General features: G+C 34.1%; 1 protein-coding gene across 1 annotated transcript; it reads left to right on the forward strand.

The window, feature by feature from the left end:
* The first annotated feature begins 1,617 nt into the window (after positions 1–1,617).
* Positions 1,618–16,759, forward strand: LOC111514831 (actin-5). The gene is made up of 2 exons (XM_074178570.1): positions 1,618–1,760; positions 15,047–16,759. The coding sequence occupies exon 2, from the start codon at positions 15,062–15,064 to the stop codon at positions 16,175–16,177; it is 1,116 nt and encodes a 371-aa protein (XP_074034671.1). The 5' UTR covers positions 1,618–1,760; positions 15,047–15,061; the 3' UTR covers positions 16,178–16,759.
* Positions 16,760–16,975: the final 216 nt, after the last annotated feature.

The following is a 16,975-nucleotide window of genomic DNA, read 5'->3' on the forward strand; positions in this document are numbered from 1 at the left end:
TAATTTCAAAATAGGTAAATAACTATTTATCTAAAGGAAATACGAAACAAAAATTTGACTTTAACTTTGCTAGGTAAAAAAAATAATACGATTGCAATATTTCGTCATCAAGCTTGTCATATCGGTTCACGTGGCAGTGTAAATTTATTTTGTCATGCAATAGTTTTGATTTTGTGTTAACTTGTGATATTCTAAGATATCAATTCAAATTGTTTGGTATAAATTGCTAATTAGCTTACCAATTACCAGGTTATATGTGACCATATTTTCAAACAATGAAATGAATAGGTATAGTAAGCTATTTCCAAAAGATGAACATGTACTATATCGCATCGACAAACTTTTGCAAACTTATATAAAAGAAAAGCAATATGTTGTTGATTGTTTTGTTATTTCTCGAAAGAATTAAGTGGGATTTTCGATTAAAGCTCCTCGGCTTCGAATGGCTGCCCCGACACTGCATAGATAATATCGTCATTTTCATTAACTCATTCCGTTTATTGAAGATAACCTTAGGAGAATGACAGACTGACAAGCTGGGGGTACCCCATATATGTAGTGATACAATGTGTCCAAAGTAAGGAGGGTCAGCATGGGATACGCAAGACACAAAGTTCGTTAAATCAGAAAAAAGTTGCCCATTTTAGTCTTTATTTGAGTGACGCTTTCAAATTTATTAATTGAATGGTCATGGTGATACATCAAAAAATCTATGTTGATGATTTCTCACACCCAAAACGTCTATTTGAAAATCTGTAAACGCCATTTTGTATAGGTTAAAGAGTAACAAGGAGAAAGTGTTCTCAGTTCATCTTCAATAACGTCAGTAAAAATATAATGGAATAGGTGAATTTTGACTCTTTTTGAATACTTGCGAATACGAACGGAATTTTTTAAATTTTGAAACGTCATAAGGTCCAAAATAGGCAACTTTTTTCTATACAACCGACTTTGTATGTCTTACGCTATCAATGCTGATCATCCTTATCTTGGACACAGAGTATGAAAGGTATGATCAAGATGTAGAATTTTTGTAAAGCGGTGACTTCTACAAAAAAACTGAACTTTCTTGCGGATAAAATTTTAATGAATAGAAAAGGTGTTTATCAGAAAAAAAATCCATTGAAAGGTCGTGGGTTCGATGCCAATCTCGATCATTTCTCTCGGAGGTTTTTCTAGTTGCATGGCTGATGGACCGGGAATAGGCATGATACCCCCTTGATAGCTCGTGGAGTTATTTACATTACCCACTCAGGACACCAGGCTAATAACCGTAGCAGTCAGTGCCGTTGACAGCAATAAAAATGTTTAAAAAAGTATTTTTGACTTCAGATCTAAATCAAAATCAAGATGAAATGAAGGAATCACACGTTGAAAGGTAAGACCTCGTTAGTCCTTAGCTCGTACAAGTTTCGACTTTTGTGTTCATGGGAGGGGGCGAAACTTGGTTAACGGAAAAACAGATTTTGACAGATTTTTTCATCATGTCTGTGGAAAAAATAAAACACATTGCAATTTCAGGAAAATAGAAAGCATAATTATCCTGGGCTATAAAATATGCAACGTAGGTAAAACATTGATAACTTTGATGATTCATTTATACTGCAGACACTACTATCCCTACCTTAGTGGTCATCACCTATATAATAGGCGAATTATTGGTTTATTCTTATCTTTAGTGCAGCAACGCTCAAACGCTGTATAGAACAATTCAAACCAGTCTACCTATAGAGGTTTCCAGCAAGACATCCCATTTTCAGGTGAGTTCCATTGAAATTGATATTAATTATATCTACTTATTATTTCGGCTAATTTTTCAGGAAAATCAGCTATAAACTTTTTCTTATTTTTCTTGATATTTGATTTATATTCGGGCTATTAAAAAGTTGTTTCCAGAGGGTTAATTGATGAGTAGGGCCTCCTTGATGAATTGAAGTTGTTCTATTTGAAAATTTGTTTCAAAACCTGCCCATCTATTTATAACATATGGAAATAATTTCAGTCTCACATGAAATCGAAATACAAATTTAACTATATCAAAAATTTTCAATAATCAAAAAGGAGGGGGAATTAATTCAGTGAATGGCTCCATTATATTATAAGAGATGATCAAAAATTGCTATTTCTGTGATATTTTTTTTATTGTGACTTCTATTCGTCATCAAGGAATTATGAAGAGAGTAATTTAGTAGAGTGAAGAGACAATTTTGGGAGGAACCGTCTTTAAAATTCAGAATACTGAAGTTGATACTAACCAGGAGACACGAAGAAATTCTCTCATACTTGATTTACGTTTTTTGTTAGTACTTTTGAAGTACATATTTTCAATGTTAACTAAAGTTCCATATTATTCAATTGGTAATGGTATTTGACTTATTATTTTGATAATACCTTGAAAAATAGGACGAGAAAATCTACCGTCTTTTGTAGACGCCCACTTGGTTAATGAAATCCAAGTCAGAATGGGAGTCACAATGAAATTTTTCTAAACGGTTTTATTTAGCTTGCCCTGTTTGTTTGGGTCAAATTCACTAATTGAAGTTTGACCCTCTTTCTGTTGACAGATTGAAAAGATATCTGGTACATACATTTAGTTTTGATGACAATACAATTCAATAAATTCTGTATCATTGTAAATCCAAGACAGCTGCAGATACAAAATAGTGGATTACATATTTTTTTTACAACTACTTCAATATGGGTATCAAAGGGAATGGCTTGACTAGTATTATACTGGTATGCACTTTGAAAAAGATGCAAATTCAAGATGGCTACAAAATAGCGGATTACATATTACCTTGTAGTACTGAGGCACTAAATGAACTAGAGAGAATGAGAAGAATTCAGTAACAAAACTGAAAACTAAAAACTTGAAAATAAAATAATTTAACAAAAATTTTAATGATAAACGGTTTTATTGAAAAAAAATAATGATGTAGATAATGTACTGAAAACTGAAAAATTATTCGGATCGTCCTAGGTAGCAATCATCACACACCTCTCTTCAGCAATCTACGGTATTGATCAATAATGATGAAATGTTGGGCGTAGTATTTACATATTTACTCAGTTTATGTTACGCTCAATGATTTTATCTGATCAATATCCTCGATTGCTGAGGAGAGTGATATGATGACTGCTACCTGGGACACTCCGAATTATTTTTTTAGTTTTCAGTACTTCATCTGCACCATTATTGTGTTTTTTTTTTTCATTAAAACCGTTTAACATCATTTTTTTCACTTATTTTATTTAAGATCATTCTTCGTCCAATGATCCAATTAAAAAAAATTGAAATTCCTTGCTTTTCTATGACGACAGGTGGGTACTAAAAAAAAGGTTACTCTTTTATTTAATGCTAATCATTCTTATAATAACAATGATAATAACAGTAATAATAATGATAATAATAATAATAAAATAGGAGAAGAAACGGATGAACTATTGAGATTTTCTCTTTAAATTCCATTGAAGTTCTTGATGGAATAATTTTAATGATAGTGATTACATTAATGATAATAATCAAATAATTTTCACAAACATTTTTTATTTCTTGAATTACAGCATTGTGTAATATTCATTTCTACCGAGAAAGCTACGGTGTAAGTGAAACGCGTGTAGAAATAAAATATGTTTGCGAAACCAATTTTATCATTATAATGGATAGTGTTGAATACTATTGGAGTTTTTTCCCAACACGAAACCGTTATTTCAACACCTCGACACGTGTTTCGATCACCAAGTGATCATCTTCAAGAGGAAGATTGATCTTCCTGTAAACTGAAGAGAAAACGTTATCAGTTTTCTATGGGTTTTGTAGTTGCTCTCCAACAGTACTAGCGGTTTCATTAAAAATATGTTCATTGAGTTTTTTCCAAAGACATTTACAGTAATTTGTTCTGAAGACATAATTTATAGTCATTTGTCGAAAAATCTCATTGTAATATCCAGTTTTGAGTTATATGTAAACATTTCTTTATCATCGAGTGCTAAAATCATCAGTACCTACCACTAACATATCAGTATCGTCTGCTACAACAACTATCATGGAAGTTACTGTCTAGAGCTGATTGTTAAATTGAAAGATCCGCATCACTTTTTGCCTGATACCTGTTCACGATTGTCTTACTTTTTTCAAATTTATAACTACGTTAACAACGCCAACCTGAGCATTTGTTTCAGGTTTGAACGACATTGAAATATTGTAAATTTAAATAAAGACTAGTTAAGTGGTCTCTACATTTTATTCAAGAAACTAACACGAAAGTTCCTGTACATCATCGAACAAGTCCTGTAACGTACCAAAATGCTTTCATCAAATACATTAAATTATTTAATATTAACTTGATAAAACTCAACGGTAAATGATATACTGGCTTGAATTCGAAGACACTAATGAATCAGTGATTCACAAAAGTACTTTCATCAATGATATTCAATTTTTTTTTACTTGAGGGTTCAACAATTCTCGTTTTCGATTGTTAACCACTCAGTGAAAAATCGTCTGCTGCTTTAAGATATATCATTGCCGCTGTGTCACAATATCTCAGATTATTGGAAACTTTAAAACAACTAGTAATAAATCATTGGAACACTTCAATAGTATTCATTATTACATCAAAATTAGACAGATCAACAGCACATGATCGGAAAAAACCACTGAAGTTGATCACGATAATAGTAGATCACCACAAAAAATTTCAACATAGTTTTGAATAAATGTCTTTGCTATCTTGGAATGTCAAATGCTTTTTTCAAATTGTCAGTTCCAGTAAGAATTCACAAGGTTATTTACTTCAAAGTATGTATTAATTGTTTATGCACTGGTCACAATACAATCAGGCAAATGCAAAATGACATAAGTCATTGCTTTACAATGACAAAATTACTACATCTGAAGTTTCGTTGACTAGCCAACCAAATATCAAATATTATCCACTGCTTCAACATCAGTTGTCTATTTGATAAGTAATTGCCACACTACGAAGAAATTCAGGTTATTTTAGATCTCAGTTCTTTTGCAAAAAAAATTGAAACAGAATAATAGTATTCTATATCGAATTGGGTATTTACAATATATCAACTACTCTCCATGTCATTCAATTACCAAATAGCGATTCTTCTGACTTTTTTTTGCTTTGTACTACTACTATTAGAGGTTATGTTTTTAACCAAAATTAGCATAAGTTCTTGGGATATTCCACCTGAACTTGACTTGGCTGAACCCCATAACGATCACGGTGACGTAGATATATTAATAGGCGCTGAATTATTTTGGAATATTTTACTTTCACGAAAAATCAGAATTGGTTTGAACTTTCCTGTGCTCCAAAAATACTTATTTTGGCTGGATAGTATCGGGATTAATTAACGGAAGATTCATTGTGATTTCTCAAAATTACAAAACTGCAGATTCAGAAAATATCATTTCCACCATTATCTGTAGCTGATTAGTTTTGTGAAAAACATTTTATTGGTATTTTTTCTAGAATTCACGAGTTTAGGTTAACTATTAGGATACCCCTAAAATTTCCAACTTCTCACTTGGGCGAGTCAACTTTTTTGATCTAGAAGTAAATTTGGAGAAATCTAAATTTCAAATCAAAGTATTACGAATTCATTCAGGAAAGCGAAAACATCATCAAGACGTACTCAATACTCTAACATACTGAGTCTGTTTGTTCCCTGCCTAGTTATTAGGCAAGGAACTTTTCAACTTTTCTTTCTGATTTCAACTCTTCTGATCAATTTCTAATGTCATGAAAAATCATATTGAGAAACTTTTATGTCAATGATTTCCTGACTGGATTCAATATAGAAAAGGAGGCAATTTCCATCTGCAAACAATCAAAATATTAATATATAATTATTTGATGAAATCGAACCCATAAGTGTGATACCAAACAGTCAAGAACATCAGTTATATGTATGATACTCATACTCATATATCATATTTCTGATTACTCAAACAATCTAGTAAAGAAACAAAACATTTTATCTGAAGTAACTAGAATATTCGATCCTTTAAGTTATGTTAGTTTTTGATTTTCAGTTATAATTTCAGATCATTCATCGACCAATGTTATAGAATAACTTTTTATACAGTGCGTTCGTAAATATTCCCCTTCCCCTCTTAACTTCCGAACGGAGCAAAGCATCAGTGTCCGTACACAATTTTTGTGGAAAGGAATAATTTTTTAGTACTTTTCGATCAAAAATAGTGTGACATTACTTGCCGTCGAGAGGGCGCTATTAACTTTTTTTTCAAATAGAAAGAAGAGGTTTGAAATATTTCGTATGAAAGGTATTTCTATTCTCTAGGCAATGACCTTCCTTTTTTGAATTATTGATGTTTGAATTTGGGACTAGGAATTTCGTAACTCCGACAACCTGTGACAGATTTTTTTGAAATTTATGTTAATTGGAAAAATAAATGAATTAGTAATATACTTTGAAATAGATGAGTGTTATATTTTGAATACACTGATCCGTTTTTTAGTGAAAATCAATAACACTATTCATGATAAAAGGTAAAATTGGAACCTCCGGCGTAGAATAAATCCAAAACAAGCACTTTTCCCAGTTACCAGAAGACTCCAACGTGGTTGGTGAAACGTGCTTCGAAAATAGTATTGCATTTCTGGTCATTGGGTAATGTGCCAATTTTGGAACTATTCAGAATAATTATTTGATTTAAATTTCCATAAATCGGAAAATCTTTCATTGACTGAACATACTTTCTGCCTCGTGAAAATTATGGCTGGCCACGGCGTGAATAAGGTTTGCTTTTGTTTTTTTCTCTAAAGATCTGGCAAGAACCATTCTTGAAGAATTAAATAAAATGATATGAAGGGAATTCTCAGTATCGATAGTGACAGCTGCTAAGCTAACACACTATTCTCTAATACTATGGCAATATGGATTCTCATCAATATAGTCGGTCACGAAAAATCCTAAATGATAATAATAATTAATGGCCTTTATTTTTACCTAGGTGGAATTTAGCTCACGCTATTCTACCACTCCACCAAGATTAATTTTATACATGAATGTATAAATAGTCATACAGTATCATAACTTAAAACTTGGACCTACTATAGGTTTCAACATCATATAACAGAATTACATTTAGGTACATTTAGGCTGATTCATTGTTTACCAAAAAAGATGGTTTTCGTTTTGATTTCAAACGCAGAAAAATATAGCAATTTCTATTCGCCAGGATAAGAGTTGTACTAGGTGACAGCACTATTAGAGAAAGAACGTTTGAAAAAGAATATATAGTGAATAGAGGGTAAGCATATTGTTGTTGGGAAGGTTTATGGAGTGGTACTGGTAACGTTGAGTAACTTTGGAGTAGAGGTAATCTGGACATTGGCTTATTAATAATTTATGAATGGAGAATACAAGATGTTTCCTTCTTTTAACATTTTTAGCCAACCAAAATTGTTCAAAAATATTGAAACATAATCTCTTCGTTTCAACGAAAATATTAATCGGACACAGGCATTGTTTCCTTTTTGGATCCTGAAAGAATTTTCTAGGTCAAGGCACTGGCCATAGACAATGTCACCGTAGTTGAAAATTGATAAAATAAGTGATTCGTATAGTTGAATCTTCAGATGTTTAGTCAGGTAGTGTCTGTGAGGGTACAGATGCTATAGTAGACCATATGTTTTCGGAATCACAGAGTTAATATAGCAAACGAACCTCAAATTGCAATCTACTCGTTTTTGTCAACCTCAAGCATTTTTTTTTCTCGCTATATTACAATTTGTGATCATTTATTGACAAAAACTTTCTATGACTCTATATCGGTCCCTCTTATTATGATTGATGATTTATTTGGGTTGATGTTCAAAAAGTGATTTCTTGATATTTCAAATAGGTCGGATTGAAAACAGAAGTGCGGTAGTTGTCAAATACTTTGGTTCAATTTTATTCCGAATCCGGTTACAAAAGTATGAATTATCATTTTTCCTAGTCTCCAGTTCATAAACCAAAAAATCCGCAACCGGTTATTCAAATTCAGATCAAATCATCTGAAAGAGCAATTCGTTCAGGCCAGTCTCAACTCCCTACACTGTAGGTTAATAGACTGACACCTATCAGAAAACAACTACTTTCCTTAGCTAATACCTGGCTAATACCAGAAAACAACTACTCCCCTGGCTAATACCACGAAGAGCGTTGGATTATATGCGACAGGTGTCAGTGCAGGATTCTTCACTGAAGTTATTCCTACATATGCTGTTGGCGATACAACTGCCGCAATATATTTTCAATTATTGGAACACACTTGCAGACCGGTTTCGGGCTGTTTGGCCACTCGTTAGTGCAAGGTAGTGTATATCATCAACATAAAGTCGATGATTTCCGATAAATGAAAATAAATTCCTATCAGAGTATCATTTCTCGAACTAAGCTGAAGCATACAACAAACAACAGGTTTGTCGTCGCCCCCTCTGCCTGTGAACGAGGTAACCAACTGCATATCCGAAATTTGCCCAATTCCTCGTATAAGGAAAGAAACTATATGTGAAAAGTTTTCTTTCCTTATACGAGGAATTTGGCAAATTTCGGATATGCGGTTGGTTACAGGCAGATGGCACAGGCAGATGGGGCGACCACAAACCTGTTGTTTGTTGTATGCTTCAGCTTAGTTCAAAGAAATATACTCTGAAGGAATTTAATTTTCAATTATCGGAAATTATCGACTTTATGTTGATGATATACACTACCTTCTCCTGTCGAGTGACCAAACAGCCCGAAACCGGTCTGCAAGTGTGTTCCAATAATTGAAAATTTATCGCGGCAGTTGTATCGCCAACAGCATATACAGCAATAACTTCAGTGGAGAATCCTGCACTGACACCTGTCGGATATAATTCAACGCCCTTCGTGGTATTAGCCAGGAAAGTAGTTGTTTTCTGATAGGTGTCAGTCCATTTACCTACAGTGTAGGGAGTTGAGACTGGCCTGAACGAATTGTTCTTTTAGGTAATTTGATTTATAGCCAGTCTTCAAGTATGCCCACTGACTATATGTGAAAAAATTCAGATCAGTAAGAAAAGATAAGATTGTCATTCCTTGAAACATATAAATTCCATAATTATTGATATCTGTGAAACTGCAAATGAGCCTAGAAACAACATAAAACAACAAGTAATCAAGAAAAAAAAGAAGAAAAAAGAGAAAGGAAAGACGAAGAGAAAATAAGGTAATTCTTCATACTAAAAATTTAACAGAAGAATAAAATCTTTGAAATCAATGACTTTCTGATTGACCAGCGATGGGTTTTTTTTCGTAACGTCACTTGAATAAAGAAAATTTACTAATAATTTACTATAATTATATAAACTTAATATATTACAACTGAAGGATCGTCTATATTAAGTGGTTCGATAGGGAAGAGAGGAAAGTAACCCTTTAAACCTCACATTCGAAGTATGTACATCACTACGAAATCTAATTTTGTTATACAAATATGATGGACATTTGTTTATTGATATTTTATGGAAGAGGGTAGTCGAGTGTAACACACGTCTATTTTTCATAATTAACTATTTGGTTTCCTTAAGTTTCTATGAAATTATGTCATATTTTCGAATACCAGATATATATACTTAAGACATGATTTTTAAACCCTTTCAATTTTACAAATGTTCTTATTAATGACTCAGCACAAGTACATTTGTTAATTTTATTTTCAAACTTATTGATAATAAATGACGATGAGGATAAAGCATTTTCAAACACATCTAACTTCTCTATACACATTTTGTAACATGTTACGTAAACTTTGAATTCACGTTCATTTCGATATCTAAATTTTTTGCCACGTTCATGGAACATATTACTGTATCACCAATAACAATATTGATATATCTTTTCACCAAGCTACGATTAGTACCACAAACGAACAAATTAGTTTTGTTTGAATTGATTTTGAAGTTGTGAGCTTCAGATAATAAAATAAGATTTGTTAGATCTTCATTAAAATGATAGATTACGTTGTTTGTCATCCGCATACATATGTAAACTACAATGTCCTAAAGTAGAAACTAGATAACAAATGTATACACAAAATGATAAAGGCCCAAGTATCGATCCCTGAGGTAGTCCAAGTTTGATAGATTCACTGCTTGATTTTCCCTTCAAAGTTTCTACAAAGTGTGAACGATCTTTGGGATAGCTTTTCATTAAATTTATAAAAGGTTCGGAGAACCCGATAAAGTTTAAAATAGCAAATAACATCAGATAACTAATGGTTTCAAAAGCCTTGGAGAAGTCTACAAATATTGAAGCAATCATAATACCTCTGTCAGAAGCTTCAAGAATATCATCAGTTATTTTCAAGAGAGCAGTTGTATACATTAAATTATGGTCAGAAATGTGATATGTCCAGAGTGCCCTAGTGATTAACTATTGCTTCATTGGATATTATAATAAAGTCAAGTAATATTGAAGTAATATTAGTGATTCTTTTGGGCGTATTATTTAATTGTTTTAATTCGAAGCTATCAATGCAGCCTAAAAATGTTCCTGCATTATTATTAGCAGGAAACAATAGATTGTTATAAACATCACCTTCATATATCATTTCATCAGAGTCTGGAACGATTTCTGATAAACTAAAATATGTGAAAAATTCACCAAATTTTGCTGTACAAATAGGTCCATATAATACTCCAACTGCCATATTTTTTCATTATATGTTATTCTTATCCATAACTGTTCCAAACATTTATCAATAAGTTTTTAAATGATTAGAGTTCAGACCGCAGATATATACCTGTCATCGTATAGAGAATTGAAATACCTTTCATGCGGAAGGTCACAAGACCCCTTTTCTATTTGAAAAAAAAATTATAGCGCTCTCTCTGCGGCGAGTGATGGCAGACCATTGGCTTTTTCATGAAAGAATACTAAAAGTCCCGGCCTAAGAAAAAAAAACGCATTTTTTTGTTCAAAATTGGCTTTCTCTCTGTATCTGAAGATTAGGGAGGTTGAGCCCATAGTACTTAGACCACATGTGACCCATTGTACATCCTCCCGAGGAGTTTTCCTTCTAAGTCATCGTCCATCCTGTCCTTTCCAGGAAAGTGGACAGGTCACTGGGAGACATCTCCTTTATATCAGCAGGTGTAGACCAAAACTCGCCGAACACACACTCTCTTATTGACGATAACTTCGGGCACTCGCAGGACATGCCTGACAGTCTCATCTTCCTGTTCACACATCCTGCATAGAGGTGTGTCCACCAGCCCCATATTATGGAGGTGTTTCCTTAGTTGACAGTGACCAGTCAGAAATCCTACTGTTAGACGTAGTTTTTTCCTGGTCATTGCCAAATATTTCGTCGGCGCTAGCTTCCCAGACAAGATCATCCTTTGGTTTCGTCCCATCTCTTTAAGGATTGAGTATGGGTGTAACATTTGACTAGTTCCGCAATTGTCAAAGTCATCAGGCCGTAGGTGCCACTGGGTCCCAAAATTATTAGTCCAGCCGCTTCCTTGCCTAAAAAGTCGGCAATGCGATTACCATTACTCCTGTCGTGTCCTTTAACTCACCTCAGGATAATGTTATTATCTACCGAGGCTTTGACTAAATCTTGGTGACACTCTAGTACTAGCCCTGAGGTTATACGTTGTCTGTTCAAAGCTAATAGGGCTTGTCTGCTGTCAGTGTAGATTGTTATGTTTTTGCCCGAAGTTCATTTCTTGGTTAATTCTTTTGAGGCGATGGAGATACCAGCCAGTTCTGTTTGGACCACGCTGGTATTTCTTCCCATTCCTCACTTAATTCTTAGGCTCAGTGATCTGGAGTACACTCCACATCCTGAGCCTTCTTTGGTTTTTGAGCCGTCTGTGTAAATCCGTATTGCATTTGTATCATCTGACTCTATGTTCTGCTTTATTTGTATTTTGTAGGGTTTATTAAACACAAACCTGGGTTCAGTTGCATTGCTTGTTGCCTGCAGCAGAAGTTGCGCAGTAAGAGCTTTCCATCACAGGCCCAGCCTTAATTGACCCATTCCTACTTCGAAGTTTACACCAGCCGTGCGCAATCGTACCATGGCCATCAACGCAACCTCCATAACGTACAGATCAAGAAGGGTCAGATCCGTGATTAATTCCATTGCCGCGGTTGGTGTTGTTCTCATGGCTCCTGTGATGTTTAAACAAGCCATTCGCTGTATTTGGTATAATTTTTGGATGGCCGTTGCTTGTAGAACTTTCGGTCCCCATGCAATGGCTTCATACGTTAACATAGGTCTTACTATTGCAGTGTAGATCCAGGTGATCACACGGGGTGAAAGACCCCATGCGCGTCCTCCTGCACTGTCCGCCAACATTGCGCATAAGCCACGTATGCTCTTTTTGCTCTACTCTGTAGAGATGAGAGCTCCATGTTAGCTTCTTGTCGAGGATAGTACCAAGGTATTTCACCTCTTCAGAGAAGTTTAGTTTGCAAAATTGGCTTTATTCATCAAGAGCCAGAAAATCATTCCAGCGCCGCTCTAACATTTCAATAACAATTTTGTAGGACGATTCATCTTTTGCCTCAAAATAGGCCTCAGTTTCGGCAATAACTTCTTCATTCGAGCGAAATTTGTACTGGTTATCAATTTTTAGGTCTGCGAACAGCTAGTAGTCTTTGGGAGCCAAATTTGGTGAATACAGTGGATGTGAGAAATTTTAAGTTCAATTCATGTTCTTTTGCCATTGTTTTGATCGATTTGTGACACGGTGCATTGTCTTAATGAAGCAATTTTGTTTCTTTGCCATATACGGTCATTTCTCTGTAATATCGGCCTTCAAACTTTCCAATAATGCTATATAATATTCACTGTTGATGGAATTTCCCTTCTCGAAATAATGGATGAATATTATACCACGCATATCCCAAAATACGGAGGTCATAACCTTTCCAGCCGATTGGTGTGCTTTCGAGTGCTTTGGACGAGGTTCACCAGCTGCTCTCCATTCAAAAGACGATCGTTTTAATTGTGGAGTGAAGTGATGGATCCATGTTTCATCCACTGTCACATATTAACGAAAAAATTCCGGTTTTTCATGTTTAAACGTGGCCAAACACTGCTCAGGGTGATCAAGACGTTCTTGTTTTTGGTTAACAGTGAGTTCGCGCGGCACCCACTCTGAACAGAGCTCTCAGTCAAATGTTTATTTAATATAAAGCCAACGCTTTTTTTATATGTTTTCTGGTGTTACTGCCTCATTTGGACGTCCCCTACGTTCTGCATCATCCGTGGTTCCACGACCACCTCTGAAGCCAGCAAACCAACGTTTAATTGTTGTCACTTGAATGTCCACTGTTGTCTTGATTATATATGGATTTGGAGGAGAATCGCTTTTTTAATAGTCTTCATGAAGCGCTCTGCCAGATCATTTGCTTCGGGCCAATACGGTGTCACACATGATGGTCAAATTTGAAACGTTTAGTAAAATTTGGCAAATTTTTCTCTATTGAAAGGCACACCAAACATTGAAAATTACAATATAAGGAAACAGCCTCCCATGATTGGAATAGAAACAACAAAATCCGGGCTGCTAGGCCATGGTCGAATAGAACTTGTATCAAACGTTTCGTCTGCTAGTGCGGCACACCTTTTAATGGTATATGTGTTGAGTACACGAACGAAGGTAGTATCTCGAAGATTCATCAACAAATGACTGTCATAATACTTCCTTCGAGCTTACTTGCAACCCATATACAATAGAAGATATCTGCCGCAGTAGCAGATAAAACAATTGGTACCACAAGTTCATTTCGAGCACGGTCCACCAGCCCGGATTTTTTTCTCAATAATTGAAAATAAACTGCCATAATACGTATGTGTAACCATGTACTTGATTGGAACAAAAATTTGTTTCAATACTGTCCAACAAATATAGTTGGCTTATGATGTGATTTTTTGTGGCTCAATACATTATTTTTGTCTAAAAATGTTCTCAGATTTTGTTACCTTGGTTTGCATAGAATTTATCTGGTGACACGCAAAAGTATAATAAAATTATATTTTTTTGAATGAATTTGAATTTACTTATAACACCTAAATTTGTAGCAACGAAAATAACAATTTTTGGAAAAAAAGGGTCGAGTTCCAAACACATTGTTTCAGTAAATTTGAAGTAGCGTTCTAAAAAAATGGGTGATAATGATACACACATTGAGAAATATACAATGATACCAAGAAATCTTATCAAAACTCATCTCTTTGAGATCTGTAAGAGCAAATTAAGATAACTCTTCATTCAGGCGTCTGAAGACGCTACAACATATTGAAACACGTGTTGTGGTTTTATAAATTGTTTCGTGAAAATATCAGACTGTTTGCGAATATATTTACCATTGAATTTCCAATAGGTATCGGCAAATTTCATCAAAAATGATTATGAAAGTGTAATTTCCCAATTCCTTTGTAATCTGGTAGAAGCTATAATTTTGTCTGTATATGTATGACTCCGATCACGGAGTCCTAAACAAGGTATTGAAGATATATCAGTTTTATATATGTTTCTGTAATTTCAATAACTCATTTTTATTTGAATTATTCACAATACTTCCTGTGTCATTTCACTTCTATAAAAAATGAATCTAACTCACAGTAAAACATTTTCGCAGAATCAAATTTCTTATTGCCGACGCAGTACTCAAAGGTATTGAACATTCAATGTCTTCGATATCCTAATAGGCATATTTATTAATGAAGCTATCTTTTTGGTTTCTCCACATGCAATCATTAATGAATCGGGCTTTTTCAAATTCAAATTTTTCGAAACATTGCCGTTGTAGTTCATCTCCGAAGATGCTCTTGCAGATGAATCCATTCACCGTGTATTATTCCAGTTTAGATTATATAATTCAAATAATAGTTCTGAAGATAATTTCTAGATCTTTATTATAGCAAATATCAAATAAGTTCATAAAATAACTTCGTCAACATAATAATTCATGAACTATCCAACACATGACAAACACAACATCGTTATTCCAACTGTAACATTTGTTTTCTTTTCAGTTTCAACAAATCAACATGTGTGCATTAGTTTTTGATTGTGGATCTGGTACCATTAAAGCTGGGTTTTCTGGCAATGATGCACCCCATGTCGTAATACCTACCATTATTGGTTATTCGGGGCATGAGGAACTTGGCGCAAACATGGGTCAAAAAATCTCTTATATAGGAAATGAAGCCCAAAGTAGAAGAGGAGAACTCGTAATAAAGCATCCTATTGAACATGGTATCATCATGAATTTGGATGATATGGAGGAGATTTGGTATCATATATACTACAACAAACTGCGAATTACTCCTAAAAAGTATCCTGTTTTGTTAACGGAAGCACAATTGAACCCAAAATCTACTAGGGCGAAGATGACGCAGGTCATGTTTGAATCTTTCAATATACCAGCAATGTACTTACTTAATCAAGCTGTATTATCTCTATATGCTAGTGGTCGTATGACTGGTATTGTGTTGGATTCTGGACATGGCGTTTCTCAGATAGTACCAATCACAGAAGGTTACGTGATTCCAAATGCACACTTTTCTTCAAATTTGGCTGGTGGAAACCTGACCGAATACTTAACGAAAATCCTATCTGATCGTGGCTACAATTTCAATGCCATGGATCAAAAAGAAATTGTACAAAAGTTGAAAGAAAATATTTGCTATGTACCTATAGATTTTGATCGAGAAATGGACAAGTCTACTGGGGACATAACATTCGAGAGAAAATACAAACTTCCCGATGGTCAAATTATCGCAGTTGATAATGAAAGATTCCGTTGTCCAGAAGCTCTGTTTCAACCATCTTTATTGGGGAGCACAGAAAAGGGTATCCACCAAAACATATACGACACGATCATGAAGTGTGGGGTGAGTATTCATAGGAATTTGTACGCCAACATTGTATTATCTGGAGGCAATAGCATGTTTCTTGGAATTGAAAATAGGATGACTAAAGAGATTATGACTTTGGCTCCATGCGGAACGAAAATCAATATCGTCACTCCATCAGACAGGAATTACCCGGCGTGGACTGGAGGATCCATTTTTGCTTCACTTTCCAACTTCAAAAAGATGTGCGTCACAAAACAAGACTACGAAGAATGTGGTCCTTCAATTGTCAATAGAAAGTGTTTCTGAGTATCTTCACAATATCTTTATATTATTTTATATAACATTAAGTTTCAATTTTAAACATATGATATTCGAATTTTCACCTGACTAAACGATCATTTAGTTATTCAGTCAGTTATGTATTAGTTAGTTTTTCAGTTTTGTGTATGTAACATTCTATGAGAAATCTTATAGGCTTAGTTAACCCAATACGTTCTTGACTTTGAGCATAGTCGTTCTGACACCTGAGAAGAAAGATGAATATCATTATATACAGACCCGGATCACCCATAAGGCCAACCTAGAATACGGCTTAGGGCGCAGACTAATAAGAGGCCAAACTACGAGAAAGAAATCAACAATATTTCAATAATTCATAAACGGTGAAGAGCCTAATCAATACTACTGATTTCGAATTTAGAACATTTCAATATCAATTGTCATTAAGATTATCCTCAGTGTCATTATTGATTAGAGTACAATCTGTTTAGGTTGATATTAGGATTCTCAAATCTAAATATACCATATTTATATTGTTAGTTAGGTATATATTCAATGAAGTATGTATAAATATAGTGAATACAAATTCAATTTTTTGAAAATTAAAAACTTCTTGATTATTACCTTTCCCATCAATACATGGAAATGACATTTTTCTATAAAAGGGAGAAATTTCAGAAATCAATGAAAACTCATCAAAAATTACTAATGGTAAACTATAATAATAATAATAAATGGTCTTTATTTTACGTGGCGGAATTTAGCAAAACGCTATTCCTCTACTCAACCACGTTTTAAAATATATATATATATATATATATATAT

The sequence above is a fragment of the Leptinotarsa decemlineata genome, unplaced genomic scaffold (genome assembly GCF_025532065.1).
Source record: "Leptinotarsa decemlineata unplaced genomic scaffold, Ldec_3_MD MMD2_tig00004067_RagTag_RagTag, whole genome shotgun sequence".
Classification (NCBI taxonomy): Eukaryota; Metazoa; Arthropoda; class Insecta; order Coleoptera; family Chrysomelidae; genus Leptinotarsa; species Leptinotarsa decemlineata.